This window comes from Pelodiscus sinensis, chromosome 14 (genome assembly GCF_052426305.1).
Source record: "Pelodiscus sinensis isolate ZL-2025 chromosome 14, ASM5242630v1, whole genome shotgun sequence".
Classification (NCBI taxonomy): domain Eukaryota; kingdom Metazoa; phylum Chordata; order Testudines; family Trionychidae; genus Pelodiscus; species Pelodiscus sinensis.
Window position 1 is genome coordinate 40,675,160 of NC_143065.1, and position 18,569 is coordinate 40,693,728.

At 51.0% G+C, this 18,569-nt stretch overlaps 1 protein-coding gene across 4 annotated transcripts in view; it reads right to left on the reverse strand.

Annotated features, from left to right (window-relative positions):
- Positions 1–18,569, reverse strand: part of IGDCC4 (immunoglobulin superfamily DCC subclass member 4) — a 232,508-nt gene that overhangs the window by 53,306 nt on the left and 160,633 nt on the right. For all 4 annotated transcript variants that reach the window (XM_075896896.2, XM_075896895.2, XM_006129178.5 and 1 more), the window contains 7 exons: positions 14,250–14,387; positions 9,844–9,999; positions 8,496–8,906; positions 6,863–7,027; positions 4,102–4,239; positions 2,205–2,375; positions 974–1,207 (listed from right to left, as the gene is read on the reverse strand). In XM_075896896.2, coding sequence (XP_075753011.2) covers positions 974–1,207; positions 2,205–2,375; positions 4,102–4,239; positions 6,863–7,027; positions 8,496–8,906; positions 9,844–9,999; positions 14,250–14,387 — 1,413 coding nt within the window. The remainder of the gene's footprint in view (positions 1–973; positions 1,208–2,204; positions 2,376–4,101; positions 4,240–6,862; positions 7,028–8,495; positions 8,907–9,843; positions 10,000–14,249; positions 14,388–18,569) is intronic.

The window sequence follows — 18,569 nt, forward strand, 5'->3', positions numbered from 1 at the left end:
GAGCTTTAGTACCGTAAGTAACATACAAGCTTGGCTGCATTAGAGAAGTTCTTACAATGATATAGGTCGGAGATAGGTGATTGTTCTGCCCGGAGTTATGAGATAAGAATGTAGGGACACTCCCACCATTTCAAGGTGCCTGTCACCAGTTATAAGGTAATCGCTGGTTAAAGAACCATCTGCTCCTACGTTCACGGCCAGGATTTTCTACATTTTAAAAACATTTACTGAAAATAAGGCAGCGCTTGGATCCTGCACCGACAGGGGGTCTTACGAGAAGCTGAAAGAGACAGAGATTAATGTCTGCCCCTTGCGCTCTCAGAACACTCCACCTTGGAACAGTCGGCTAAAAAACGATCCATGGGAGGAGCTTAGAACGCGGGTACATTTTGTAGACTCTGTAAGACGCAATGGTACATCCAGGGCTGGATTAAGGCATGGGCTAGCTGGGCAGCTGTCCAGGGTGCCAACCTATGGGGGGGCACCTGATGGCAGCTGTAAGGGGCGGGCAGCGCCCCTTACAGCTGCCATCAGGCACTGTGCACCTGGCCCCCAGATCGCAGGCTGCAGCAGCTCCCAGCGGCCTCCCTGCAGCGCTGGCCAGCAGCACCCTTCCCCCCGTGGCCACGGGGCCCTGCACGGCCTGGCTCAGCCCGCCCCGGGTGCACGCCAGTGGTGGTAGCCGGGCTGGGCCGAGTCAGGCACGTGCATCCTGCTGCCACCAGCTCCGTGTGCCCTCCCCCACACGCCGGCGTGGGGGCGGAGCCGCGCATACGCCCTCCCCCAACCTGGGGCGCAATTAAACTATCTGCCCGGGGCGCTGGAATGGCTCAGTCCAGCCCTGGGTACATCTGAAGGTCTTACAGCCAAAAAACCTTGCCCTTTTGTAGAAATTCTTGATCACAACCTCCTGGCATGGCCAGGTGGAACCGCAGCACCAGCACACCTTAGGAAGTAGACTTAACCAGCTCACCTAGACGAGTTAACTCATACTGCTTCACTTTCTTCTTGAGCTTTATGGGCCCCACGTCCCAGCTCTCCTCTTCTGTGCCATCGGACGGGCTCTCGTCGCTTGCCTCCTCTGTGCCCACTTCCCGATAGTACAGCTTGTAGCCTGAAATCTGGCCATGGTTGGCTGGGGGCTGCCACGTGAGCAAGAGGGATTCCATTTTCGCTCGGACTTTTAATTCCGTCGGGGCAAATGGAACTAGAAAAACAAGAGGAAAGAAACCCACATTTCAGCAACTGCTCAGTGCACGTTAGACCTCCCTGGTCTGGAACCTCTGGGACCTCACCGGTCCTGAAGGGGGGAGTTTGCCAGATCAGGGGAGTTGGGCCCCTCTGCCGATGCACGGTCTCTGCCAGCAAATTGTCAGGCTTCCCTGTCCCCAGGTCACTGCGCTCCTGGCTCCACCGGGCTGCAAGGACTCTACTGCCCCAGAGACTCAACCCATGGCCACTGGGGTTCCGCAGCCAACTGCTCTTCTGGGGCTTTCTGCTGCCGGGCTTCTCAGAGTCCCAGACCAGAGAGGTTAGTAATTTCCTTGCTTTGCTAAGGGGCTTCCTTCTCTCCACCTCAGAAGGACAGGAAGGATCTGTCCACCCCTGGTGCAGAGGCGCTGTGATGAGTCTATCCCTGCATGGGCCAAGCAGCTAAACACAGACGAATGCAACTGATGTTCATCTACATACCAAGGGGGTGCAATCTAGCAGGCAGAGCTAGAGACTGGGAGCTACAGAGGCGGGGGAGGGTTTGCCCGCCCTAGTCTGAGTCAGCTGCAGTGCTCCCTTGCCTGGCTGGTAGCCGTTGGTGCTGTGTTCATCTCTGCACGTCCGTTTTGCCTCCCCACCTCCAAACATCCCCATGCTCATTTGTCATGAGTCTTTGTTTTTAATCCTGCAGCCTGAACAGATCTGGGAGGTGGGGGAAGGACCCATCAGCAAGGCACATGGAGAAACAATTCTGGTTCTCTACCATAAATGGGAAACTAGGGAAGGAGTTCTGGTGCAACCGCGACCCTGCGCGGCAATTCCCTCAGGTAGACACAAGCCACGTGAGGTTGAGTGAGTCATCTAGTCTGCCTGCCTCCGCATCCCCGGCTGTGAAATGGGCACCAGGGGACTGATCTCCCCCCTTCACCGGGAAGCTGCTACAAGCCCCAGCTCAGAGAAACGAGGGAGGCTGCCCGCGCCCAGCCCTCTACCGTGAGTTTGGTTGTCCCTGTCCGGAGTACGATGCTGCGTCCACTCCGACGGGGCTCCGTAGCCCGCACTGGTGCTGGCCGCAATGCGCACTTTATAGACTTTATTGGGATGCAGCGACTCCAGGGTGATTTGCGTCTCGTTCGCGCCCACCTCGGTGGAGGAGATCTGATCTGCGAAAGCCAAGGGAACGCCAGTGAGACGTCTCCATTCCAAGCAGGGCGCACGTGCCCTGGGGCGCAGAGCCAGCAGCGCAAGCCCCATGCTGCACGTTCGGAGGAGGAGGGACTCGCATGGTGCTCTGCCCAGCGGCCAACGTCCCTCCACGCCACACGGTCAGGCAACAGCGCAAGGCTGATTTCTAATGAGAAAGGGGCCCGTGTGGGAACTGGGACTCGGGAATCCCTTTCCTGCTGTGACTCAGGGTCGCACTCGGCACTGGAAGGGGTCTGTGCTCCACAACGCACTCCCCCCTCCCCACCGTTCCTAGCTGGAGACAGCCGGAATCTCACCGGAACAGCTGAGGGGGTGAAATTTCCATCATTCGAGCTGCCAGACATCGCAATGTCTTGGGACAAATCTCAGAAGAGCTCCTCCTGAGATTTCGGCGCCATCAACCCTGCAGCCAAAGGCTTGTCGTAATTAACCGATACGAACCAAGGGCCTTAGCCCTGAGTCGTGGCCCTTCAAATCCAGCCTAAATCTAATCCAGGCCCAGATCTGAACACGGTCTCCTCAGATCATCCCTGCTATAAGGTGCCATTAGCTAAAGCTTTAAACAGAGCCTGGTTGGTGGTTTCCACTGGAGCGACATGACATCCTGCCTGCGCACCCGGGGGCATTCTGCCCTTAACGTTAAGGCAGGGTCTACGCTGCAGCCGGGAGGCGTCCCCCAGCGCGCGTAGACAGATGCAGGCTAGTTCTGCTCACGCTATTGCACTAAAAACAGCGCTATCGAAGCAGCAGGTCTGGCAGTAGCTTCCCAAGTCCATGCCCACCTGATCCCGTAGGTCTGAGCTGGGAAGCTAGAGGAGCCGCCCATCAGGCTGCCAAATCCACACTGCTATTTTTGGCACGCTAGCAGGAGCAGAGCTCCTCTGGCCATGCTGGGAATCCCACCTCCCGGCAGCAGTGCAGACACCACGCCCACATGCCGCGGCGCAGACGTTTCAAATGCTGCCCGCTGGCCCATCAGGTTGTGAGCCGCCACCTCTGAGCACCAAGAAGCAGGCGTCACGGCACAGAACATAAACACAGCGCAAACCCAGGGGAATGTGACACTTTGCCGCCTTCTCTAGCCCCTCCCCACAGCCATGGGGCGCGGGCGCAGAGCTAGGAACGCGATAGGGGCTGGGACGCCGGCCCTGAGGAGAAAGCATCCACGACCCCACTGAAGGGTTATTGTACGAACTCCACAAATAAAGCCAGACAAAGCTGAAACCTGGCAATGGTGGTTACATGGGCTTGCCAGGACACCATGATCTGAGGTAATTCCAATTCCAGTTCATCCACTGCACTTCCCCATCTACCCCCGAAACATTAAACCCCTGCCAAACCACCCACCAATTACCCTCTGATGCTGGCCTGCATGAAATGCAACGCTCAGTCCAGCTCCCACGTGGCCACAGGCCCACGGGGCAAAATCCACAGCCACGGGTTGGCTCTGGGGTTTGAATTCCTGCCTCACCCTTTCAGGGGCGGATTGAGACACGTTGGTGGGGCAGTATAGGAAGGCCTGCGGCACGGCTCTCTAAGCTGTGCATCTCCTGTGGATAAAGAGAGACGTCTGCTCCCAAAGGGCCCAGCCCAGCTCCTTGGCCAGCATTAAAGGCATCCACTCCTGAGAACTGCCCTCATGCACCCCCTCTCGGCTTCCCACAGAGCCCCTTTCCTCCTCACCTTCCTTCAGGGTACAGTAGTCAATTTTATATTTCGTGATCTTCCCGTTGCTCAGTTCCGGTGGAAGCGGCAGCCACGTCACTCTGATATCGGCAGGGGTGGTGCTCGACAGAGACAGCTGAGGAGCAGCGCTGGGAACTAGGACAGGAGCAACACACGGAGGAGATTTCGCCTCACACCCAAACCAAGAGCCACACGCTGCTTCCGGAGGAGGGACTAGCTCCACTTTGGAGCGCATAGGTCTGAGCCAAAGGGCTTCAGGGGTTCTGGCATCAGCTTTAGTATTGCCCAAGCTGGACCCCTTCTCCTGGCATTTCGCTGTCCCGTTATCCGTTTGCTTCCCGAATGTAAACACAGATTACCCTGCCGACGCTCAGAAATGCTCCCGCTTCCACTCCGGATGGGGAAGTTGGACTCAGACAGGCCTGCCTGCTTTCAGTTTTTTGCCACGGAAACAGAAAGATTGAAGGCCACGGGGGAAGGCTCACGGATCTAAGCATCGGGTCTGAAAAAACACAAGACTCCCTGGAACTACAGATTTGTATTCCAGGCAGCCGTTCCTACTCCGAGGCAGGATGTGATGGGGAGTGCGCTCCATGCCAGCCCTGACGGGGTTACGGTGGCTCATGAGGGGCCAATTAACCTTCTACTGCACCTCAGGGGGAGTCCATCTCGACTGGGTAAGTCTAACGGAACACGAGGACCAGCTGGACAGGAGCAGGCAGGGCTTGCATAGACAGCGCCAAAAGCTGAGTTAAACTATTTCGACTTCAGCTACGCAACCGATGTAGCTCAAGTTGCCTAGATTAATTCGACTTTAGCCCTGCCGTGTAGACGTGCCCTATATGAGTGGATTTCAGATTAAACTTTACAAGTCATGTGTGGACTTGACAGATCCCATAACCGAAGGGGTTTGCCTGGTATGTGGCCCAAAACTCCCCTTAATGCCACTATCATATAGCATGTTGTGGGATGGCTGGCCTGTGCCCTCTATGCCTGGGTGGGTGCCTTTTGGTAGCATTCTGTCTATACTGTGCATAAATTGCTTTGGAAAGAAAGGGGATAGAAATGCTAAATGTTATTTTTTACATAAACTTGACTGCAGGCCTGATCCCAAACCACTGCTGTCAATGGGAGTCGTTTCATTTACTTTAATGGGCTTTGGATCAAGTTCACGCAGAGTGAAATCACTGATGCCTAAGTAAAATCCAGAATGGCTGACTGCAATGCAAGTAACGGTGCCTGTGTGGCAACTGAACCAGGATCAGAAGCCAGCAAGATAACATCTAAAGCCTTCTGCTGCTCCGCAGATCACTAGTCCCCCCTCCATGAACAAAAAGCCTAAATAAATACCCAGATGCAACAAGCCACATTAGCAATACACCTTGATTTCTGCAAGTTGATGCCATTCTGTGTAGGGCATTTTGTGATGTCTCCATTTGTGGAAGCATAACGATTTCTTGACCTACCTAGTCATTCAACTGTGCACGTACAAATAGCCAATCTTCTACAAAGGAATTTCACCAGCCAGTTACAGAGAGAAATTGCAGAACTGGAATTCATCTACAAATTTGACCCTGTTACCCTAGGCTTGAATAAAGACATTAACTAGCTAACGCACTACAAAGCCAATTTCCCCTGACTTTAAAATCTGCATTTTCACATGAATATGCAGAATTGCTATGGATATGCTATGAATTGGAAACATCTAACCCACTTAATTAGCTTCATTAACACAGGTCCTAAATTTGACAGGTACAGGTTGGACCTCCCTCCTCGGGCACCCTTGGAACCTGACTGCTCCCAAACAAGGGGAGGTCCCTCCCAACATGGCCCGTGCTGCCCCTGGCTAGGACTCCAGCCCAGCTCCACTGCTTCCTACCCAGCTGTGGCTCCCCAGGCCGGAGCTCAGCAGCTGCCACTCCTGGGGCCAGAGCTCCACAGCTGCTGCTGCCAGGACCGGAGCGCTACAGCTGGATCTCTGTGGCTGCTGCGGCAGGCCCTCGGACTCTGTGGCTGGGGCCGGTGCTCTGCAGTTGCTGCTGGCCCTCCCCCTACCACCTGGCTGCAGGGCGCTGCCTGCCCCTCCCTCAACACAAGGCTCCTGGCTAAGTTGTTGCCCCTCCCCCAACTCCTGCCCCGTAGCCCGACTTCCTTATACCCGGGCTCTCTGGTCCCAGACAGACCATGGATGTTGCCAAACTGGAGAGCCTCGGTAACGGAGGTACAATCTGTAATTCTTTTGTGTTATCTCTCTCTCTCTCTCTCGGATTCAGTTATTTCCACTCCAAGGGTATGTCTACACTGCCACCCTAGTTAGAACTAGGGTGGCTAATGTAGGCATTCGAACTTGCAAATGAAGCCCAGGATTTAAATATACCTTGTAGGAGGAATAATGGTAGATCGAATTAGGAGCTTTAATTGGAACTACCTAGCCTGGGCCGCGTGTAACTGCGGGCAGATAGTTCGAACTACAGGGCATTTAAAAATGGCAGCGCCCGGGAACATGCAAATGAAGCCCGGGATATTTAAATCCTGGGCTTCATTTGCAAGTTCGAATGCCTACATTAGCCACCCTAGTTCGAACTACGGTGGCAGTGTAGACATACCCTAACTCATCTGATGAAGTGGGTCTTACCCATGAAAGCTCAGGATTCTATATGCTTGTAGTCTCTAAAGTGCCACAGGACTACTCGTTGATTTATTGGTTGTTTGAAAACATTTTCAGAAACCCCAGTCAGTGCAGGTCTACTCAACGCACCATCCTCCAGTGTCCGCACGATAACGGAAGAGGACGTCCGACTGGCTCCTAGCTGGGAGTATGCAACCATGTAGAAAACGTAATTGGTGTCGGGTTCCAGGTCTTTTACTTGAAGCTCAGTGGTATCATTATTGACAGCAAACTGGTATTCCACATTGTCGGTTCCTGGAGACAAGGCACAAACCCATCATCAGTACAGCAAGTAGGAAGCAAGACACCTGTCAAGTTCAAAATTTGCTCGTCCACAAGGCCAACACACTGTAGCTTTCCCTCTTTGAAACCATTATGGCTTGACTCTGGTCCTTCCTCTGCCACCCTCCCTGGTGTCTACCACCTTCTTCTGTCACGTTCCATCATATCTTAAGCACTGAGCTCTCTGAGCTGGGACATTAGATGCCCACGTGCGAACATTTTGGCCACAGTTAACTGACACCTAAATCCATATTAAGGCACCTACACCAGACACTTGATTTTTCAGCTGAGCTCTTGCTTCCCACCGACATCCACAGAAGTGGGAAGTTCTGCGAGAAATTCTCTGAACGCCAGACCCTCAACTGTAGATTTTGATGCCTCGCTTTTGGGACCTGAGTTTGACCATTTTAGCCATTGTCGTTGCCTCTTGGCACCAAGAATTTTTCTGGTGTTTCAGAGGTTCATCGGTCATAATAAATGTGGTACACAAAATCAAAAGCACACCAGGGTCAGAACAGAAGACAGGCTAACAGCAACGTTTTCAGAAGTGCCTATATCTCTGGGATTTAAGCTCCTATAAATCTCGCAGAGTAAAATTTTCAGGAGTGTCTGAGTGAGCACGTTGTAGAGGTTCACGTACTCATGGCTCAGTTTTTCACAGCCATCCGGAGGACGTAGCAGAGGTGTGGAAGGTGGGAGATTGCTTAGTCTGGCTGGGATGCCAGATAAGAATCCCAACATGGTTGTTTCTTCATTGCATCTGTGGGGTTCAGCAGGGCCTGTTTCGAACATGCACCCCCCAGAGACACTCAAACTCAAATTTTCATTCCAGCCTTCCACTTGTGCACAGCCCATTCTGCTCATGCAACCAACTGCATTGCAAAAGCAGAATGGGGAGATGGGCACCCAAACACCCAATATGCACGTGCAAAACTGGCGGGTGCAATGAACTGCATGTGCAAAAGTGGGCGTGCAACGACAGAGATGGTCTTCAGGCTCCGAATCCTTCGCTCCATCCCAGGAGTATCACACCAGTGTTAACAAGTGTGCATGGGAGAGTTGGGGAGCAGCTACAAATCTGCCATAGAAATTGAGCTTCCAAAACACTGCTGCACTATAGACCTTTGAAACCCCTTTGAATCATTAGATTATCGGCCCCTAGCAGGGAGAAGACAATAGCACGAGAGACAAGCAAAGAAAAGGCTGCAAACGCCAGAATGCCACTGCCTCCAGGCTGCGGCTGAACACACCCAGTTTGGTCACACCCTGTCTGACGTGATAAGAACACGCAAACAGCCCTTCTGTCTGGACACGATCTTGCTACAAAATAAAGAACGAAGCGCAAGCCCCAAAAGGGGCGTGCAGGACGTGGGTTGGTGCTATCGCTGCTGTTCTACCGTGGGGGTGACGAACCCCAATGACGCAAACCGCGAGCACATACCCAGGGCCTTCTGATAATGCAGGGAAAAGCCAATGATCTGTTCACTGTTGTACTCGGGGCGCTCCCAGGACACTAAGACGGTGGTGCTGGAGAGGGAGACAGCCGACACCTTTTTGGGAGCACTGGGTAAGCCCTCTCGCACGATGACCGAGAGCTTGGCTGTGGCGCACGCCATGCCTAGCCTGTTCTCTGCCACGCACTGGTAATAGCCGGCATCCTCCAGCCCGATCTGGTTGATCACCAAGCTGCCGCTGCTCTGAATTTTCACACGGCCGTTGGAGAGGAGGGGTTCGCCGTTTTTCAGCCAATGGATGACGGGGGCTGGCTCCCCTTCTGCTTTGCAGACAAACCGGGCCGTGCTGGCGCGGGTGCGGGAAATGGTTTCGGGGGACTGGGTGATGCTGGGAGGCGCTGAAGGAAGAGCAGAGAAATGAACATGTAAAAGAAAAAGCCAAGACAAGCCCTTTCCTCCCAGGCCACATAGTGTCAGAAACAGCTGCCAGTACACCGTAGGGTAGACCAGTGGTTTTCAAACGATGGGTCACGACCCTGGACTGAGGGATGGGATGTTGGGCGCAGGGGGATCAGGTGAGCAGTGGGGGGGGCTAAGGCAGCTCCCTGCCTGTCTTGCACCACAGACTGCGCTGCGCCCCAGAAGTGGCTGGCAACAGGCCTGGCTTGGAGGGGGTGGAGGGAATAGAGCTTGCCCTGAGCAGTAGCTCCGCACTCCCATTGGCTGGGAACCTGCTGAAGGCTGCTTCTGGGGCGCAGCCTGGTCTGCGGTGCCAGGAGAGGCAGGAAGAGGCCTTAGCACCCCCGCTGCACCGCTGACTGGGAGCTGCTCAAGGTAAGCCCCACCTGGCCTGCCCCAGCCCTGGCCCCCTCCTATGCCCCAAAGCTCTCCTCAGCCCCACCCCGGAGCCCACACTCCAGTCAAACTATGTTGGGTTGTGACATCCACAATTTTCTTCTGAGAAAACAAGTTTGAAACCTGCTGGGCTAGACTAGCCCCCCCCAAATCTATATCTACTCGCAGCCTCCGTTCCCTGTCCCTAGTCTTGGCTGTTAGTTGCGCATTCTGATTTTTACAGGGGAACTCTGCAAAAAGAAATAAAAATGCCTCAGTACGTTAAAAAACAATGACATGGTAATAATGCCACCGAGAACTATTCCACGCACCGATTGAATAATTGGGACCGGAGGGCTTTCTTCTAATTACGTTCCCCTCTTAGACACAGCCAGGGAGCTGCGAGCATCGCTTCTGGGGGAGCCTCTGAGCGGGAGTCTAAGAGAAAAGCAATTATCCGGAGAGGGGCTTACATCTGCAATGTTTATTCTGTCAACTCACCGAGGACACTCAGCTCTGCCGCCGCCGTAACAAACTGCCTGGTCTGGGGTTTGTTCGCCCGACAGACGTACACGCCGGAGTGATGGGGCTGTGCTTGAGGAATGAGGAGGTTTGTCCGACCTAACACAATCACTTCCGTGGAAATAGGCTTCCCGTCTGTGGAGAACAAAAACACAGGCCATGGATGGAACAGCTACATCAGGGATCCCAGTTTTTAAACTCATAACCCTCACAAAAGGTTCCTTTCCCAACTCTACCTCTGACTTTATGTGTGATATTGAGCGAGTCTCTCTTGGCCTCAGTTTCCCATCTGTGAAATGGGAATGAAGAGCACTTATTTCTCACCCATTCTGTGTCTTGACTGTTGAGGCAGGAAGATCAGCACAGGATCTCACTACATGTCTGTGCAGCACAACACGGCCCTGATTTGATTGAGGCCTTGAGGGACGACTGTAATATAATTAATAATGACATGGCTTCCCTTCCAAGCTCTGCCACTGACATCCTGCATGTGTAGCCTCAATCAAGTCACTTAATCACGCTGAGCCTCGGTGTTCTCCTTTGAATGTGGGGAGTATTACTTCCCTGCCTCTCTGAATGGCTAGCAAGAGTCTGCAATGTCCGTGAGGTGCTTTGATGCTATGGACAAGGAGCGCCCTGGAAAAACCTTTCAAAAAATAAATGAAACAGCAATAAAAGGCAGTTTTTAACTATTATTAAAAGATGGGTAATTCAGCTGAATAACTAAGGAGAATGGAGGAAAAAGCAGAAACCATTTTTTATTTTAATTCACTGCCTATCGCAAAATCAACCAGGAGAAAAATGTGGCACCCAAGCAATTTTTAATAGTCTCTTTGATAAAAAAATAAATGTCCCAAATGTCATTAACAAAGAGCAAAAGTTTGCCCACCCCAGACCACCTTTCCAGGATATGGAGAGTGGCTGACGCAAACCTCTGAAAACCAGGGTATATTCGGATAATACCCCCACAAAATAACCTTAACTGTGCCCTCTTTGTGCTAAGCTCCCAGGTCTATGCTAGCACTCTACCCAACCTTAACTGGAGCAGAGCAGGTGCTCCACCCCAGTGAAAGTACAAGCTGTCCTGCAGCTAAGCAACGGGTGGCACCTTCCAGATGTAGAGCCGTGGTGTAGATTCAATCCCAGAGTTAATGCACACCCCAGCACGTCCCAAGAAGAACCTATATTGCTGGCAAGGAGAGAGCCTGTTCTTGTCATTTTCACCCTTGTGTGTTTCCAAGGGTTGGACCCACACGAGTTCTTATCCTGAGCCTAACTGATCCCAAGTTCGGATTTGAGGTTAGCCCACTAGTGCCAAAGTTCTGACTTGGGGCCAAACTGCTCCGGGATGTCTGGATTCGGACCACACCTGTCGACCTCTGTGCAGAAGAGGCTTGCTACCTTGCAGGATGGACTCCAGCATGTATCTGTCTGCTAACGCCGCACTCAGACATTGGGCTTGACAAGGAGCCAGTCCCCTGAATCACCACGAAGGGAAAGAGATTTTCTCCTGCCGGCTCCTGGGAGCTGGACTGAATGCACCGGGGATGCAATGAATTTGCCAAAGCCGCTAATAAAGTTTTATGGGCCTGCTCTGGTTACTGACCTGTAACGTATTACCCAGTTTGATTACACGGGAATTTACTGGACGGGTTTTGAAACCTAACCCTGTCACCAACCGCAAAGGATGAATTTTCCACATGAGCCTTTCGCTCGGAACCGGCCAAGATTTGTCAAATCGGCTACATCTGAAGACTTGGGGGCAGCGTCTTGCTGCGGAGAGGACCCCGCCACGCACTGCACTGTCACTTCAAAAACAGGATAGCCCAGGGGTGCTACCGTTCTCTGGACATGAGACATTTCAGCAAAGAGACTGAGTTCTTGGAGAAAGTAACGAAGGGCTTCCCGGCCTGATCCTGGGAGGCAGTGAGCTATCTCCGCTTCCCCCGAAAGGCAGGAGGAGTTGGGTTGGCCTTGCCTCGTTTTGCCAGAGGGCCTCTCGGGGCATGGGAGAAAGAGGCACGATGCCCAACATCTGTTCCTTCCCAGAACACCGTAAACAGTGATGTCACCGCTCCAAAGCTGAAGGCGCAGTTCTGGGCCAAAGGCCCGGCTATTCCGCACAGCTGAGAGCAGGAAGCAACACGGGGTGAGGTGTGGGGGGGAGCCTGATTCAGGGGTGGTCACGAATCAAAATGGCCCAAGTGTGATTTAAAGCAACCCTTGGCCCCTCTGCCAACCAGGGATTAGATGGATCGCCACGCAGGCCTCCCCGGCCGCTCCTGCCACCCTCCTTGCTCCCAACAGAGCCCAGAGGGAGTTCACTCTCTGCCACCCAAGTCTCTCCTCTGTTGGGGAATCCCCAGCCTGATCCGTGTCAAGGCTTAAGCAAAGCCGGGGGACTTGGGGCAAGATTGAGTTGGTGGGTGAATGTGCTGGGAGGAGGCGGGGCTTCTCTGGGCACTCGTAATCCAGCCTGCCTGCTGTCGGGCTGAGCTGCACAGGGCTGGGGGCTCAGGTTTTGCACTCACGCACGATTTACTATGGTAGAACTTTGGCTTAGGTTTTAAAAATAACCCACCAGCTTCCAGCGCACGGTGAGAAACCATGTTATTTGCTACCCCTTGCTTTCCACTGATACTGGCGCTAGCATCCCTGCTGCTTCTGTAAGGTCTCCTCCTTGCTGTGATCCACAGCAAGCAATGACAAAAACACCAGCAGGGAGCTCTGCCATTGCCCCCCTCCCAAGCACATGGCACTAGAGTGAGGCCAAAACGCCTGGCTAGCTCCACACCCCACTGCTGGCTGCATTCAGCTAGACGTGGAGACTGAGACAAGCTTCCTGCCTTCCAGGGGTGGGCAGATGCAACCTCCACTGAGTGGTGACTTGTTGATTCCCCTGGTCCCCAGAGGGGCCCACAATTCAGGAACCAGGTGTTCAATTCAGAAGCACGACTTGCACATACCCCTGGCCACAAGTGACTTGAAAATCTGATCCCCAGTGGAACTGACTGACAGTCCATACCAACCATGGGAGAATTTGAACCGGCAACCTACAGGTGAAATCCTCAATGATACTGGCGTTTACTCCTGCATGGAGACTCTCAGTCCTGCTTTTTACTGCAATTTTGGAAGCAAATCTAGTTAAATAACCACACGAAGTTTGGAGAGACCCATCCACACTTCGCCAAGGACCTCCGGACAGAAAAACCGAGGGCACGGAGCAAATATTGAAAACACAGAGCATGAAAGAGGAGGCAACGCTCATTTAATAAAAAAATACGCACTCTAACGTTACACTCTAATGGTGCTAATTGACTCTGATTATAAATACTCTGGGCTCCTACCACTCTCAGTGTTGCAATGAATAAATTATTTAGCATGGGAAAGCTGGGCATTGCTAATTATGTCTTAAATACACCGGATGAAATGCAAGCTTCCAGCTCTGCTTAAATGATTCATCCTCCCTGTTTTGCTTCCCTACACTAAGTCCTGCAAGATTTTTTGTTCTGGGGAGGAAATCTTAGCGTGTCCAAAAACACTGCCATTAACGAAGAGTTACGGAAGCTGGCAAGCTACAACTAAAGACTGATTTGATTATATGGTTATAAAGGCGGGGAAAGAATTTTATGTCATAACGTAGATTTTTGAAAGCCAATTCAATATGTTTTTTGAGAAATGATTCCTGGGCCGAGAACCCACGTGGCAAGCTTCAATATTTAACAGCTCACATGACACATGGGACACGAGCTCAGTGACACCAGCCCTACTGATTTCAGCTGATCAGCCCTTGATGCATGAAAGTCAGTCTGGCTCGTTTATAGGCCCTAAATAAAAGATATCTTGACTGTTTCTCAGACCTTCATTCATTTTGAAGCGCCGTCTTGACCACAAGAGGATTTACTTCTGAAAACAAGGCCCCTTAAATGCCTAAAGGATCTTTATCGCATTTTATAACCCTGCAAGATAGCACACGTTATTTTTACAAAGCAACTGCAGATGTGTTAGAATTCCCGCAAACCTTTCTGGACCACTACAAAAGAAGTGTCATAAACCCGACCCCTCTAGGGTGACCCTCAATGGCTTTGGCTCATACAATACTGCCATGACTAATTTAGATCAAAAGGCATCCAGCAACCAGAATTTCATGTAGTTTACAGATCAAACAGCTATCAAATAAGTTGCATGCTTTATAGCATTGTAGATTCAATTAGTAATCCCAGCTCCGAGAGGATGCTCCAGATCACCAGGTCCGCCGCCCCTATGCATATAAGCAATTTAAAAAAGTGCCCTCTCTTGAACAGCGCTTTCCCTTTTAATAGATTTTAAAAACAAAGTGTCCATAGACTCCTCTCAACATCAAAAGAATAATTATCTTCATTTACCCTGTCGTATCCAAGAGACAAATGGGGTAGGATCTGCAGAGGCCATGCACTCCATCACCGCACTCTCTCCGACTACCACAGTGGTGTTTTCTGGAGCAGCAAATATAGCGACATCCCGCGTCACTGCTGGTTGGGAACCTAATACACACCGGGAGGGCGGGGGAGGAGAGAGAGGGATAAAACAATCTCTTTAAAGCAGTGTGGGCCACATTCCATTTATATTAAAAACCAACCATTTTTACCTTCATCTCAAACCATCACAGAAAACAGACTTTTCTTCCTCACGGTTTGTTTACCTCTTCTGCAGGTCACTCAACCAGTCTGGTCAATTTCACCTTTCTTTCTGGTTACTTTCACTTCCTGGTTTCCAGGTAAGAGTGCCATATGGCTGGGTTTGGAATGGACACAGGAGACTTCCGGGGATCGAGTTTCTATTTCAGGACAATGCTTCAAGGCTTGAATTGCAAGCCCAAAACCACATGCTGTGAGACCCAGGTTATGGCTACACTACAGAGTTTTTTTGGAAAAATGGCCATTTTTCCAAAAAAACGTCACTTATGTCCACACTGCAATTGCGTTCTTTTGAAACAAAATCGAAAGAACGGAGGGGTTTTTCCGACATTGGAAAGAAGAAGCCTTTTTGCAAAAGAGCTTTTTCAGAAAAAGGCGCGTGTGGAGGGGGAAGAGGGAGTTCTTTCGGAAGAAGAGGAAAGAGGAGAAAGCACAGGTGCCCTGGTGGCCATTCCGCCCATAGTAATCACAGCTGACATGCGAGAGAGCGCCCATTCAGCATCCATTCAGCGTGGACGCTATCTGTCGAAATGGCAAATCGCTTTTTCAATGCGCTTTTTCAGTGTGCACACTCTCTTTCTGAAGAAGCTTTTTCGGAAGATCTCTTCAGGAAAAGCTTCTTCCAAAAGAAGCCTGCAGTCTAGAAGTAGCCCCAGAGAGGTCAGAACCTGATCTGCCCCGATCCTTCAAATCAGATCCACGAGAGTGGAAGAGGATGCATGCATGGAACCCTACTGAAGTTCTGCTCTAGCCACAGATCCCATTCACACAGCCCCAAGAGAAAGATCAAAATTGTATCCGCATCTGTCCTTGAAAAAATGAGCCATGGGTATCTGCATCCACATCCACGGATGCAGCTACCCTTGGTTATAAAGCAGATATCCACAAATTTGCAGGGTTCTAGATACAAATTATGTATCCGCATCCGTATCCACAAAACAAGCCGCCGATATCGGCGTCCACATCCACGAGTGCAGATACACGTAGATAAAAAGGAGCTCTCCTCAAATTTGCAGGGCTCTAAAGATCAGGCACTTTGTGGTTCAGCACCTCTATAGTGAACCAAACCAGAAGCCCAGATCTGAATATGCCCAATCTTAGAGGAATTCCTATGCAACATCTGATCTGGAATCTACATCTTAGGTGCATCTAATTTCTTATCACATTAAATCTGGGAACCAACCTGCATCGCCATTATTTTTGTCTTCAGGACAAAAAGTTCAATTTAATTACTTAAAATTGTGAAATCTCAAACTTACTCTAATTGACAGCATTCCTAGCAAGCACAAAGGGCCAGAATTTTAAGGGGTTTTTAGCTCAAATGCTCTGTGCACAAAATGAGGGACCAACAATTCCACAGGTGTTTAAACTGGCAAAGTTTTGCACCGAACTGTGGTCAGAAAAGGCTTTTCTAAGGCTTCTCAGCAAGCGACCGACTAAAATACTAGAAATCCTTTATTTGCATTCACCTGCTAACAGCTGAATCACATCTTGAAGCAGAAAAGAGGCCCTCTTTTTTAATATGAAAATTTTAAAAATGACACTTGGAGAACCAGCTAGTAGGTTTTAAAGCGGCAACCGGTGGACCACGGGAGTTCTATGTGTGGCCCATGAGACCACACAGGGTGGTCAGATTCTGATGGAGTCCATCTGCATAGTTCTTTCCCTACCAGTGACACACATGTAAAGCGAGGCCATGTGAAGCGAGGTGGGTGCGGATTGCACACAACACTGACTGTGAGAGCCGGCTCTCCCTCTGCATCCAATCAGAGCGCTGCTACGGCTCTGTCGTCACCCCGCAAACTCTAGGTACGCAAGGACCATTAGCAAAACTGCCCTAGCCTAGGAGACCATCCCAGTTACAACAATCTTGCAGCCCACGGAGATGGAGGGTTCCTCATGGAGCCCACTCACTAGCGTAAGTTGCCCATCACTGCTATAAAGAAAATCACCGAGGTATCAGTTCTCTGCACATGGCACCTTCTTCACCTTCGTGCATGTAAAACAAGTCCTATTCAGGAGGCCCCAGACTTGCGACCGCCCAAGTTCTGACCCCCCCGTACTTACAAAAATGGTTGTAAGTGGGGAAGGGGCTAGAAACCCCTGACTTACATCCTCTGCCCGCATTTACGACAGCGCACGGCGCCTATCGTAAACGAGGGTTTGAGTTACGACGCCCCGACTTGCGATGCTTCCCGCAGAACCAATCGCGTCACAAGTCAGGGGCTTCCTGTACATTACATTACACACAATGCACACAGTATAGATGTATATATAGATAATGCATAGTGTTTATGTATTGAGACTGTGCAATATGTTTCCCTTCTTCCAGACACTCAGAAGTGGGGATTTGTTTGTTTGTCTGAAGTGGGCCGTCTGACTCTCTCGGCCAAGTTTATAAGGAGAGGTTAGGGAGACAGGAAATGTCTTTGATGAGATAGATTTTTTTTCCCCAGTTGACAGCAGCTTTGCCACTAGGAAGCCTGTTCTCTCTGCAGCTAATGAAAGAGGTTCACACGGCTTTCTGAAGGATGCTGTTATTGTCTTCACCAGGTAGGCGATCTGCAGTGCTGCACACTAGAAGTAATTACAGCCTCCCTTAAGGTTGCTCCGGGTGCTCTCATTCCTGACAAAGGCTACTGGGTGCCTTCAAGGATGCTGTCATTCTTTTAGATCCTGCTTGCTGAAGTCATTGAAGCTGCACATCTTTTTGCTGGGAGGCACAGCCCTCATACAAGAGGGAACGTTCTTTGTCAGCCCGGTGCATTGCAAAACGCACCCATTAACATCAGTACTTTGCTGATAGGTACAGCAGCGTTTAATCCATAGATCTCAAAGCACTTGATAAAGATAGGTAAGTAATCTCTCCACTTTACCTCCATCCCTCCCCCTTCAGCAGAGGAGTGAGAACGCCAAACAGACCATGGGGAGGGATAGTGGAAGAATTCCTGGCTCCTAATCCTGAAGCAGCAGCTTCCCACTAGCAATGAAAATGCACCTTCCGGACCCATCCACGACTGGCAGGGGAAAGGGTCACGTAACCATGTTTAGGGCAAAGAGAGGGAGGGAATGATCTGGGTGAAACTGTGATCTCAATGAAATCAAAGGAAGTTTTGCTATGGACCCCAAAAAGGTCAGGATCTATCCCCGCCCCCAAGTCTCTCAACACTCTAAGGGTACGTCTAGATTATAGGCTTTTGTTGACAGAGGCTTTTGTTTGTTTGTTTGAAGTGGACCGTCTGACTCTCTCAGCCAAGTTTATAAGGAGAGGTTAGGGAGACAGGAAATACTGTCAACAAAGCTACTGTCGACAAAGAGCGTCTAGACTACCTCCAGTTCTGTCGACAAAGAGCGTCTAGACTACCTCCAGTTCTGTCGACAAAGAGCGTCTAGACTACAGCCAGTTCTGTCGACAGAGCAAGCCGCTTTGTCAACAGGACAGTGTAGACGCAAAGGACAGTGTAGATGCAATAACGCCTTCTGTCGACAGAACTCTGTCAACAGAAGGCGTTATTCCTTGTAGAATAAGGTTTACCGCCGTCGACAAAACTGCCGAGTTCTGTTGATGTTATGTTGACAGAACTCGGCAGTAGTGTAGACACAGGTATAGTTTTGACGACAAAAGTCCATTTTTGTCGACAAAACCCTGTAGTCTAGACACACCCTAAGTTACTGGTTTTCATTGCAATGCGTCACCTCTTTTGGAACAAACCAGCCAACAAAGCCACATGCAGCACGAGATGAGAGTCTGCCCCTGCCTAACACAAGCTAAAACAAGGGGAGTTGAATCTTATGCTTTAAAGGGTAAAGTGATCAGGTGGGGGACAGGAAGGAACTGCATACAGACGTGCACTTCGCACGCTTTCCAGCTCTCCTACAGGTACAGCACTGCAGAGCTACAAGCTGTACTAGCAGGGGGAGAGGGCTGTACTAGCAGGAGGGGGCTCTGAAGTATGAAACCTGGGTCCCGATCAGCAGCGGAACAATGGATGCTCTGGGCTAGTGCCTCTGTTATGGCAATGCATGTGC